General features: G+C 31.6%; 1 protein-coding gene across 1 annotated transcript; it reads left to right on the top strand.

Moving 5' to 3' along the window:
- Nucleotides 1–861: 861 nt before the first annotated feature.
- LOC134711831 (transmembrane protein 254-like) lies at nt 862–11,974 on the top strand. The gene is made up of 4 exons (XM_063572757.1): nt 862–1,009; nt 3,953–4,053; nt 5,624–5,683; nt 11,810–11,974. The coding sequence occupies exons 1-4, from the start codon at nt 899–901 to the stop codon at nt 11,916–11,918; spliced, it is 381 nt and encodes a 126-aa protein (XP_063428827.1). The 5' UTR covers nt 862–898; the 3' UTR covers nt 11,919–11,974.
- The last annotated feature ends 1,694 nt before the right edge of the window (nt 11,975–13,668 follow it).

Here is a 13,668-nt window from a genome sequence, read left to right as displayed (position 1 = left end):
TCTGGCCGTTGAGTGTGTATAATCTCTGGCTTTTGTTTTTGATGCTTAGGATGTAGCATTTTTTAGCGTTAAATCGTATACCCGATTTATTTGCCCAATCTCAGGCTAGGTTTGCTATGTCTTCTTGGAGCAGTTTGTGGTCTTTTCTGTTTTGATGGTTCTATACAGTAGACAGTCATCGGCGAACTGATGATTTGACAGTGTCCGAGAGGTCATTTATGTGACAATGTGATATAAGAAGAGTAACGGTCCAAGTACTGTTCCCTGCGGAACTCCAGAGTCCACTTTTACTTCTTCCGACTGTTCCCCCTCTAAGAGGGAATTCTAAAACTACTTCCATCTTCCTCTGTGTAAGAAAAATATCCAGCCAGTTTTTAAGTGGTCCTCGAATTTCATCTTCTCCCATTTTTGATATTACGGCTTGTTATGTGACACACTTTTGAAAGCTTTGGAAAAATCAAGGATTGCAATATCAGTTTGAAGCTTTCATGCTTTCAAATGCTGTCAAATGCTTTCGTGGATAGAAGGTGACTAGCAGTTGTGTTTTGCATGAATAGCCAGATCTAATTCCATGACATCCATATGGTTTAGTGATGTTAATAAGACTATGTGTTTAAATTACCAGGGTGTTTAAGAATTTGCTTGCATTTGATGATCTATGATGTGTTCTAGAATTTTTTCGGTTAGTTGTTTATTCTGTCATTTATTGTAATTGATTTGTAAATTGTCCTCATGTAAATGACACATACTCAATACATATATTTTATATACTATTATTATTATGTGGATATATGCGTTCATCTATATACCGTGATATCTTCAACTGATTGTTGTACGTAGCTGTGTATCATTTTTCGATCTTTGTAGTTATTAGTGAATAAATGATTGCAATAGTCACATGATAATAAAATGTCAGACGATCCAAAAACAGAAAATGAGTGACAACTACTTCAGATTCCCAAAGCCTGTTTGGGTAGGCACGATTGGATTTGGCCTATACCTTTTATCGGTAATTTAATATTAAAATATTTACATATACTTTAGGAAACAACCATTATGCATTTTCAAAGGTGAAAAAATAAAAATGTGCACACCCATGAAGGTAGTCTAAATAATTATGACGTCTTGGAAGGTTATTCTAAATTTTTGTTTTGACCCAAGTCAAAGAAAAGAAAAAAATATAATAGCATTTCAAGATGTCATAATTATTTGGACTAGCATGAGGGTAGTAATGCTCTTTGTCGTCAGGCTTCAAACTAGTCCAAATAATTATGACTTCTGGCAAGGCTATTTTTTTTTCTTTCTGGGATGCCTTCCTACGACGGCGTCCCAGAAAAAAAATAAAATAGCCTTGCCAGATGTCATAATTATTTGGACTAGCGTCAAACAGTCATTTTCGGCTACCGTTAGCGTCCAATTGATTAAAATTTTACCACAATTGGTCAGAGGTCTCAAATAATTATCGTTACAGTTATTTTTGGATTTGGAAACATTTTATTCCTTTCAACAGAAATACATAACTTTTTTGTTTACAAAAATAAACACAAGCTGTTTTTTGTTAGATGAATTTTATTGTCTGCTTCATATAAGTATCCTATAAATTTTTTCATTTTTTCTTAGAAATAATTCATTTATCACATTATCAGGAATTTAAAAAAAAAAATGTCTTTTTTTACTGTATATTTATCAACCTTAAAAAAAAAAATGAATTGTTGACTTTTTCATGAAAATTGTTTCAAATTATCTTTATAGGTGTCATTTTGAAAAAGAGGGGTCCATGAACTCGTTTTTAAGTTAAATCAGATTGAATGATAAAAATCAGTTGAAAAATGTATCTTTTCTGTCGCAAAAATAACATTTTACATTATCATAGTCATTACCTTCCCTGTAACTGTATCTTATGCACTTTAACATGTTTAACATTCAAGATAGAAAATAACCCACAACAGCATCATGATACATTTTGTAACTAGGATTAATTATCAGGATCATCAAGGATTTGTATAGTAAGACTTACTATACAAATCCTTGGTATAATTAATTTATATAATTACTAAAGAATTTAAAACCTCAATGATTCCTCAATGGAGCCCTAACAAATTATCTCCCTTTTAATACAATTTCTTTAACAAATTTTTTTTTTTACATCACTGTTTGGAAGAATAATCTAAATCTTTAAGGAGGTTCAGCTTAATGTAGTTTAATATGTGATATTTTTTCACTCTTACTGTCAATAAATAACCTCCAACTCTTGATAATGAATGTAAATTTTTAGACTACAACTCAGAAATAGAAAGTTCATTTGAAATATAGATCCATCAATGTTTTGTTGTCAATTTCAAAATACTTGGGTTATACATCAGATATATATTCATGTTTTGACCTTCCGCTGTTGTTTTTTCTATGGTCGGGTTGTTGTCTCTTTGATACATTCCCCATTTCCATTCTCAATTTTATTTTCAGACATTTTGTCTCCCTTTTTTCAGACATTATTTGAATATTTCAGCAACTTCTTTTTTATGAATGTTTGCTCAGGACTATAAATTGCATTTTCATTTTGCTAATCCAATCCAGATCCCTGAATATATCCAACAACTGAATCAGAATTGAAAGCTGTTAATAAACACCACAAAGCTCCCACTATGTATTGGCACAAAGTTAGAGAAGACATCTTGTTAATCTAGTTTTATTTCTGCATCTATTAAATTCTCAACTACTGTGAATTCATTTATTTTCGTGGGTACCAATTTTCGTGGATAGAGGAAAAATTACATGTTCGTTGATATTTAATTTCGTGGTTTTGGCAAAGTCTGCATACAAACCTATAGAAAATATGTTATTTGTTGAACATTTAATGTCGTGGTTAACCTGTACCCACGAAATCCACAAAAATTGGTATCCAACGAATATTAATGAATCCATAGTTTTTTTGACTGTTACTGATTTTACAACTTGTAAGGAACTCTTTGGAAAATACTTTGTTAAAGGTAATATAAAAATAAAAAGATTTGGTATGATTGCCAATGCATCAACTATCCACCAATTTGAAAGTTCAAATAAAGAGAATGTAAGCAATTATATTCAACTGTATGGCCTTCAACAATATGAAAAATTCATACCATATAGTCAGCTATAAAAGGCCCTGAGATGAAAAATATGAAACAATTCAATTGATAAAACTAATAGCTTAATTTATAGCAAAACAACAAAATCTAAGAACAAACTATAACATGTATAAAAATCAGTTGAAAAAGCCTAACTCATCAATATAAATAAGAAGATGTGGTATGATTGCCAATGAGACAACTCTTCACAAGAGACCAAATGTCACAAAAATTAACAACTATAGGTCACCATACAGCCTTCAACAATGAACACAGCCCATACTGCATAGTCAGCTTTAGAAGGCCCCTAATGACAAATGTAAATAATTCAAACGAGAAAACTAACGGTCGTATTTATTATGTTTATGTACAAGTCCATACAAAGCAGAAAATAATCTAACAAAAACACAGACCTGACGTGGCAGAATATTTTAAAATCCTGAACAACAAAATGACACAAAGTTACACTTGTTTCAAATATTTTTTTATAGTTTGATCTTATGTTGTATTGTTACACTATCATGACTATTGCCCGAGGTTAGATGGAGGGTTGACCACTTCAAACCTGTTTAACATTGCTGCATTCTGTATGTGCCTGTCCCAATTCAGGATCCTGTAATTGAGTGGTTGTCTTTCATTTGTTATTCATATTTGTTTTTCATATTTTAGTTTATTGTTTTCTATAGTTTTTTCTTTAATTGTTTGATATTTATCATGTCTGGACATTTTATATCTTATTTGGGTACTGTAGTTTTCTGCATTAATATTATACAAAAATGCTTTCTACCAGACTTATTTTTACACCGTTGTGGATATTGGCAGACAAAATATTTTACTTTTCATTTTAGGCATCTACATTCAGCCCAAAATCAATTCCAAGTTTCCTAGGGCCTGTTGGTAGATTTGGAGCACATCTTGGAGAGGCATATCCAAATGGAATTTTTGGACTGTAAGACACATTCTTTGTAAATCATTTCTCTTTTGGGTGGAGTCTGTAAGATGTATTTATCTAATAAATCACATATTATTTTTAAATGTTCCACTGAATTCAATGCAAAATAAAAAATTCCATATACATAGCACCAAGAATTTTTTTTAAATACATTTTTCAGTTAAAAGAAACATAAAATATAGCATCTTGAATATTGTTTAGTTGAATTAAAAGAGTAACAAATTATTTGACCCACACATAAAATCACATACATGTATATATATGTAGGACTCAGAGGTGCGATTGGAACGCTGAAGTGCAATGGTCAATCTGAAGTTTGGTGGTCCACGCCAAATTTCCATGGTCCACACGCTGATGAGCGATGGTCTATTTGACGCATGATTGCTAGTTAATAATCCACAGATATGCAATTATTATGAAAAGTAGATTTTTTAATAGTAAATATATAAAGTAACATGTTTATTGTTGTGCTTTATTACACTTTCATACTGATAGATCGTCATCTTTAATTTCTTATGTAAACATAATTTTGCATCAACATTTTATCTTTACTTTCATGTTCCCCTTATGATATCAATGTTTTAAATACAGTATTATTATATGGATAGTCTGTCTGCAGACATTATTCACTATATGCTAAAAGGAACCTTTTGTCGATTTTGAGAAAAAAATCTCGACAGATTGACTGATTGATTGTTGTTTGCTTAACGTCCAGCTACAAAGACAAATATTTCATGCATGTTCAGGATGAGAACAAGTTAACAATAAATGAAATAGGTAGGTATTGTAATAATATAGGCCATCTGGGATGATGGTCGGTGAAATTTGGACTGCCACTGGGATTTAATGAAGGTATATTGACAGGGACAGACATTTTGCCTTGCAACAGGCCACCTTCAGACCACTCAAGGGTTGTAGCAAGGGTTCATAAGGTGCAAAGAGCATGGCACTCTCTTTACATGAGGCATCGAATTTAATGTCCCCATTCAGGGTGGATGTGACTGTAAACTTGATACTTTCGGCACAGCTAAACGGAAGCCCCACTTTAGTAACGTTTTATTGCTGATCGGAAGAAGACCAAGTGACCATACTTCTATTCCCCAGTCACCCTTGGGGGACAAAAATCTCGACAGAAGTTCAAGTTGTACCTTATCCACTAATCCCCCCATTTCTCTTAGTATTTAAATTTTATACTCATCTCATCAACTTAAAAACCTGTAAAACAGCTTCTTACATACACATTGACTTCTACATTGAAATAAAAAGCATTGAAAATTTAGTTTGAGTAGATCATCGCATTTCAGGGTAGCTATCAACAAGCTATTGACACAATGCCGGTATCATACTTCAGTTTGATGAAAAACGCACTTCAGAGTCAAACCATCCGACCTCAGCGTATCCATGGCAGTTTGTACCATTGCGATTCAGAGTCCTACATATATATATATATATATATAACTTCAGAATATTTCATCCAGAAATTAATATAATATAATGTTGTTGACTACATCATACTGATGATTTAATGATTATTCCTTCATAATATGTAAATACTTATTCTTTACAGATTTGTTGCAACAGTCTTGATACATGCAGCTGAATCAGTATATACAGTACATCTAGCAAGGTAATAATTGTTCTCGTCACCTGACCTCAAGAAAGCTGTTCTAAGTGTAACCAGATGCTCCGCAGGGCGCAGCTTTATACGACCGCAGAGGTTGAACCCTGAACGGTTGGGGCATGGACACAACATTCAAGCTGGATTCAGCTCTAAATTTGGATTGTGATTAAATATTTGACACAGCATAGGTTTCTGACACAGAATGAATGTGGTCTAATGAACTTAAAAAAAAAATTTGAGCAATTCACTATGCTGTTGAATATTAAATCTGAAATGAAAAAAATTGACCCCCCCCAATTTTTTTTTCACATCCCCCTTTCCCTTATTTCAAAACTGATCTCAATTCAAATTTCTAATGAAGTTTGCAACAATAACTACTCATTTAAATACATCATAATATATTAAAATGTAAAAAAAGTGCTTGTTATCACTGACAATGACTGAATGGTAAAGATTGTTTTAATCTATCAGTTGGTAGTAAAAGTGAATATACATTGTATATTGTATAAAACAATGATTTAAGTTGATTCAACTACTATTCTGGACAAAGAAAGACAACTCCAATTGAAATCCAATTGGAATTTCTTGCTATTGCACAATATTGTGCAATTAGATATTTCTTGCTATTGTGCAATACTGTGCAATTGAAAATATTTGCTATTGCACAATACTGTGGAATTGAAGATTTCTTGCTATTGCACAATATTGTGCAATTGAAGATTTCTTGCTATTGCTGAATTTATTACTGTGCAATTGAAAATTTCTTGCTATTGCACAATACTTAATATAATAATTTTGGATCCTGATTTGGACCAACTTGAAAACTGGGCCCATAATCAAAAATCTAAGTACATGTTTAGATTCAGCATATCAAAGAGGCCTAAGAATTCATTTTTTGTTAAAATCAAACTTAGTTTAATTTTGGACCCTTTGGACTTTAATTTGGACCAATTTTAAAACAGGACCAAAAATTAAGAATCTACATACACAGTTAGATTTGGCATATCAAAGAACCCCAATTATTCAATTTTTGATGAAATCAAACAAAGTTTAATTTTGGACCCTGATTTGGGCCAACTTGAAAACTGGGCCAATAATAAAAAATCTAAGTACATTTCTAGATTCAGCATATCAAAGAACCACAAGGATTCAATTTTTGTTAAAATCAACTTAAGTTTAATTTTGGACCCTTTGGACCTTAATGTAAACCAATTTGAAAACAGGACCAAAAAATAAGAATCTACATACACAGTTAGATTCGGCATATCAAGGAACCCCAATTATTCAATTTTTGATGAAATCAAACAAAGTTTAATTTTGGACCCTTTGGGCCCTTTATTCCTAAACTGTTGGGACCAAAAATCCCAAAATCAATACCAACCTTCCTATTATGGTCATAAACCTTATGTTTAAATTTCATAGATTTCTATTTATAAATACTAAAGTTATGGTGCCAAAACCAAGAAAAATGCTTATTTGGGTCCCTTTTTGGCCCCTAATTCCTAAACTGTTGGGATCTAAACTCCCAAAATCAATACCAACCTTCCTTTTGTGGTCATAAACATTGTGTTTAAATTTCATTGATTTCTATTTACTTAAACTAAAGTTATTGTGCGAAAACAAAGAAAATGCTTATTTGGGCCCTTTTTTGGCCCCTAATTCCTAAACTGTTGGTACCAAAACTCCCAAAATCAATCCCAACCTTTCTTTTGTGGTCATAAACCTTGTGTCAACATTTCATAGATTTCTATTAACTTAAACTAAAGTTATAGTGCGAAAACCAAGAAAATGCTTATTTGGGCCCTTTTTGGCCCCTAATTCCTAAAATGTTGGGACTAAAACTCCCAAAATCAATCCCAACCTTCCTTTTGTGGTCATAAACCTTGTGTTAAAATTTCATAGATTTCTATTCACTTTTACTAAAGTTAGAGTGGGAAAACTAAAAGTATTCGGACGACGACGCCAACGTGATAGCAATATACACCGAAAAAGTTTTTCAAATTTTGCGGTTGTATAAAAACTACATTCCTGGAAATTTTGAAAAAAACCTTGTCATTAAACTGAAAAGAAAATATATCACATGTATTAATCTGTTCATTTGGCATATACATTGAAGAGTATTTACATTTAAATGTAAGATTGGATAATTAAATATAATGTGGGGTAGAGAAATTATTTCTTTTTTGTCTTTCTTTCCATCTATTTTGATTGCTGAATGTATTAACTTTGCACCATAATAAGATTTTTTCCAAGGTTTAAATTGTCTTAGATGTTGTATACTTTGTTTACTATTGAATGGGTATATGGTCATAGTATTTTCAAATAAGATTACAATACTAAACAAGATACTTTTGTTCCTGTATAAATAACTTACTTGTTCTTACCATAATGTATTACTTTTAAAAGATATGTGGAATCATGATATCATACTGACCAACTGATAAGTTTTGATTACTAATTTGAACATTTAACAAATGCAGTCTAAATCAGACAAGGTCAAGGATTACAACCCTTGAAAAAGCTGTGTATTAAATATATGTCTTCAGCATGTGAAGCCTTTGATGAGTATGTATTTTTTAAAAACTGATATTTAAAATCAATAGACCACTTTTGAGTTCATCGGTCACTGGAAAAAACTAGTTAATTAGACGCACCTTTGTGACATCATTTACCAGATAGAGGGGATTGCCTTTATCCCTGCACCATCAATATTCATCAAGTGTCTTAGTAATCGTCATTGTGCAGGATAAACTAGAAATATTTTTTGTTTTGTAAGTTCTTAATCACAATTCCCTAAAGACAGCAGTGTTTATTGTCAATTATTATAATTTAGTTTGCCGAATAAATCGTGCAATATAGTATTATAGTTTTCCAACCATTCGCTCAACATTAGAATTGAAGTGAAGATGCCCACGAATGATGTTCACTAAAACCAGAGTTTTTGACAGAAATGTGTTGAACTCGAAAGTTGTCTATTGTTTTTGTGCTATGTCTGCAAAATTTCTCAACAAATTGAAACCTGAACTTGATTTGTAACTTCTGATGATATAAGGGTATACCAAATATCTAATCCATTGATACAGGTACTACAGAAAAGATTGAGAAAACTCATATTTACTAACAATTTTCAATGTTCAAGGGCCACAACTTTTGCAAAAAAGCTCAGCCTGAAGAAAATCAAACTCAATCTGTCACATCATATAAAAAGGAAAACATGACAACAACTTACAATCCAAACTATTGTGTAACCAAAAGGTGCTGAAAGGAGTAGGTCCAGTAAGAGCCCTTTTTGGTACCAAAATATAGCAGTTTTTATACGACCGCAAATTTTGAAAAAATTTTCGTCGTATATTGCTATCACGTTGGCGTCGTCGTCGTCGTCGTCGCACTCTAACTTTAGTAAAAGTGAATAGAAATCTATGAAATTTTAACACAAGGTTTATGACCATAAAAGGAAGACTGGTATTGATTTTGGGAGTTTTGGTCCCAACATTTTAGGAATTAGGGGCCAAAAAGGGCCCAAATAAGCATTTTCTTGGTTTTCGCACTATAACTTTAGTTTAAGTAAATAGAAATCTATGAAATTTTGACACAAGGTTTATGACCACAAAAGAAAGGTTGGGATTGATTTTGGGAGTTTTGGTTTCAACAGTTTAGGAATTAGGGGCCAAAAAAGGGCCCAAATAAGCATTATTCTTGATTTTCGCACAATAACTTTAGTTAAAGTAAATAGAAATCAATGAAATTTAAACACAATGTTTATGACCACAAAAGGAAGGTTGCTATTGATTTTGGGAGTTTTGGTCCCAACAGTTTAGGAATTAGGGGCCAAAAAGGGACCCAAATAAGCATTTTTCTTGGTTTTCGCACCATAGCGTTAGTATAAGTAAATAGAAATCTATGAAATTTAAACACAAGGTTTATGACTATTAAAGGAAGGTTGGTATTGATTTGGGGAGTTTTGGTCCCAACAGTTAAGGAAAAAGGGGCCCAAAGGGTCCAAAATTAAATTTTGTTTGATTTCATCAAAATTGAATAATTGGGGTTCTTTAATATGCCGAATCTAACTGTGTATGTAGATTCTTAATTTTTGGTCCCGTTTTCAAATTGGTCTACATTAAGGTCCAAAGGGTCCAAAATTAAACTTAGTTTGATTTTAACAAAAATTGAAACCTTTGGGTTCTTTAATATGCTGAATCTAAAAATGTACGGTACTTAGATTTTTGATTATTGGCCTAGTTTTCAAGTTGGCCCAAATCGAGGTCCAAAATTAAACATTATTTGATTTCATCAAAAATTGAATAATTGGGGTTCTTTGATATGCCAAATCTAACTGTGTATGTAGATTCTTAATTTTTGGTCCAGTTTTAAAATTGGTCTAAATTAAAGTGCAAAGGGTCCAAAATTAAATTCAGTTTGATTTTAACAAAAATCAAATTCTTGGGCCTCTTTGATATGCTGAATCTAAACATGTACTTAGATTTTTGATTATGGGCCCAGTTTTCAAGTTGGTCCAAATCAGGATCTAAAATTATTATATTAAGTATTGTGCAATAGCAAGTCTTTTCAATTACACAGTATTGTGCAATGGCAAGAAATATCTAATTTCACAATATTGTGAAATAGCAAATTTTTTTTTAATTAAGAGTTATCTTTCTTTGTCCAGTAAAGTAAGCAAGAAATATCTGCAAGAATTTTTTTTAATTGGAGTTATCTTTCTTTGTCCAGAATCAACTTAAATCTTTGTTATATACAATATACAATGTATATTCACTTTTTACTACCAACTGATAAATTTAAATAATCTTTACCATTCAGTGATAACAAGCAGTTTTTTTTACATCTTAATATTTTATGATGTATTTAAATGAGTAGTAATTGTTGCAAACTCCATTAGAATATTTTAATTGAAATTAGTTTTGGAATAAGGGAAAGGGGGATGTGATTAAAAAATTGGGTTCAATTTTTCTCATTTGAAATTTCATAAATAAAAAGAAAATTTCTTCAAACATTTTTTTGAGAGGATTAATATTCAACAGCATAGTGAATTGCTCTAAGAGAAAACCAAAATTTTAAGTTCATTTGAATACATTCATTCTGTGTCAGAAACCTATGCTGTGTCAACTATTTAATCACAATCCAAATTTAGAGCGGAATCCAGCTTGAATGTTGTGTCCATACTTGCCCCAACTGTTCAGGGTTCAACCTCTGCGGTCGTATAAAGCTACGCCCTGCGGAGCATCTGGTTCAAATTTGATAAAATGTATACTTTTAATTATTTATTGAACAGTAGAGTGCTCCTGTTACATAAATATGGGCTATTTTTGACTATACAATGAACATATATCGGGTACTGGCACCTTAAATTCATGCTAAATTACTGAATTCTTCAAAATTATAGCATTTTAGTTAAATTTTAGACGGTTTTCGTGTAAAATGAAAGTGGCCGCATTCGTGTTCATCGTTAATATTGAAATGGAAATTGTATTTTATGATATTACATAACATATATAAAGGTTGAGGATGAACACGGATAAGGCCACTTTCATTTTTGACAAAAACCATCCGAAAAGTGACATTTTTCGACATATTTGGTTGATTTTTCATATTTTAGCTTGAATCGGATGTTTTTAATGACTAAATCAGTTCAAATCTTTTACATAAACTAATTGATTTAAATGAAATAGACACTTGAGCGTTTAAAAAGTGGTCAAAATCTTTTGTCAGATGAATCTGAAATTTGACAAAATCGGTCCTTACCGGACCTACTCCTTTTATGTTGAATCCTTAAGCAAAATAAATTTCTGGATCAGGGGTTGCCTTCTTGCCATATATGAAATAAACTGATCGTTTATATACATATTAGGTCATTTATGACCTATGTTATTCTCCAAACTGCTTTATAATGAAGTTAGATAATTTTTATGAACTACTAAATTCCTCAATTTTACCTTAATTTTATTAAAAAAACTGGCACTGACATTATTTTGTTATTTTTTACATTTTTAAAGTCTTCTTTAAATGAAAATGCAATGAGAAATTCATTCAACTTAGCTTTTTTTTTTATATCATTTTGTACATAGAAGGGTTTTAAATGCAGTTTGTGATGATAATCATGTTATTTATTTTTAGGGAAAGAAAACTTAGTACAAGTGCAACTATAAAGTGGACCATACAGACTTTTATATTTGGCTTCTCCTCATTCTTGAAACTAAAGGCATACAGACCAAAGACTCGTTAATATACACTTATGATGACACTCAGAGTTGGATTTTATAAATACAATGTGATAGAATTTATATATTAAAAATATTTTTTTATCATTTTTTGCTATTTTTTTAATATGTTTCAAAGCTGTTTCCTGAAAGTTTTTTGTGAAGCATGAATTAGTCTCTGGATTATTATTTTATAGAAATCATTTCCCTTCCTGACAAGTAGCATGGCTTTGCTTGAGTTAACTGTATGAAAGGTATTATTTGTATATCATCATGTTTCAAAATGACTTACAGCTCACTTTCTGTTACTGCAGAATGAACTGAAAGAGACAGTTATAAAAATTGGCATACACTCAGAATCTTTTTTTGCATTGAACTATGAAATACACACGTGGAAAAACAACATCAATATCAAATGAAATACATGTACTGCAATAAAATACACATTTAGAAATGCATTTTTGGAAGGATGTGTATTTTAAGAATACTTCTTTCATAAAATTCCTTTGAGTTAAGGATTAGCAACCACTCACAAACAGTTGATATCAACCAAATTTGTGTTGTTTTTGTCTCACCTGCAGAATGTCAGGCATATGTATTACAATCCAGCAGGGACAGATGAGACAGTGTTAACCATTTGTTTAACTATTCATAGTTCAAAGGAAAGAAGACTGGGATTTTTCATACCTGTTATGCAGATACCTTATATTACAAAGTTTCTGTCTGTCAAATGTCCATTGTCCTTGACCTCATTTTCATGGTTCAGTGACTGCTTGATTACATTTGTTTTGTAATGTAAAAGACATGCTTTTCATGAGTAATTGTATAACTGTATTGGGTGTATAGGTTCCTTGTAAGTCTACCTGTCTGGTAGGTAGGGTTACCCATGGATCAGTGATCAAGGTGAAAGCTCTGTGGTCAAGTATGTATCTCAGATACTATAAGTATAAGCAATAGGTCAACTCTATTTGGTGAATGGAATGATTATAAGTTCTACATGTCCGTCTTGCAGAGTTCATATGACCATGAACTCATTTACATTTCATTTGTCAATGTTAAGTTAATGTGAAACTTATAAAACCTTCAAATTACAGATTTTCGGCATGAGTTTAATGATAAGTAAAACAGGCAAGACATTTCAGCATGTGCACTCTTGTAATCGGTTTGTTCTAATGTTGTGCTGTTACACCACTGTCCAATGCTAGGGGAGGGTTGAGCATTAAAATCCTATTTAACCCACCTCATTCTTTATGTGCATGTCCCAAGTCAGGAGCATGGAGTTCAGTGGCTGTCTTCGGTAATTTATTTTGCTATAAGTTAGCTTTCTCAATTGAATTATTTCATATTTTTTTCATCATGGTCTTTTATAGCAGATTATACTGTATGTGTTTTTCTCATTGTAGAAGGCTGTACTACCATACAGTTGCCTATTGTTGCTAAAATCCACTTCATGGCAATTATACCACATCTCCTTATTTTTATATTCATCTAGATATTAAATCCAATATGCCTGATAATCTAAAATACTAATCCAAGAGTATAAATATTGGACAATACTCAAATCCAAATACAAACATAGAGTTGATGCTAACTCTAAGTAAATGCTGGAAATGTGACAATTTGCCTCAAAATGACTGATTAAAATTGTCCAATACTATGTTTGAAACTTTTGTGATCTTTTGTATAATTTTTAAATGTATATTTAATTGATCTACAGTGTACATTATCGTTCTCCATAACAAGCCTACACCTTCTATCATATACAAAACACATACA

This window comes from Mytilus trossulus, chromosome 3 (assembly GCF_036588685.1).
Source record: "Mytilus trossulus isolate FHL-02 chromosome 3, PNRI_Mtr1.1.1.hap1, whole genome shotgun sequence".
Lineage (NCBI taxonomy): Eukaryota > Metazoa > Mollusca > Bivalvia > Mytilida > Mytilidae > Mytilus > Mytilus trossulus.
Note: the sequence above shows the minus strand (reverse complement) of the source record. Positions and strands in the feature narration are given on the sequence as shown.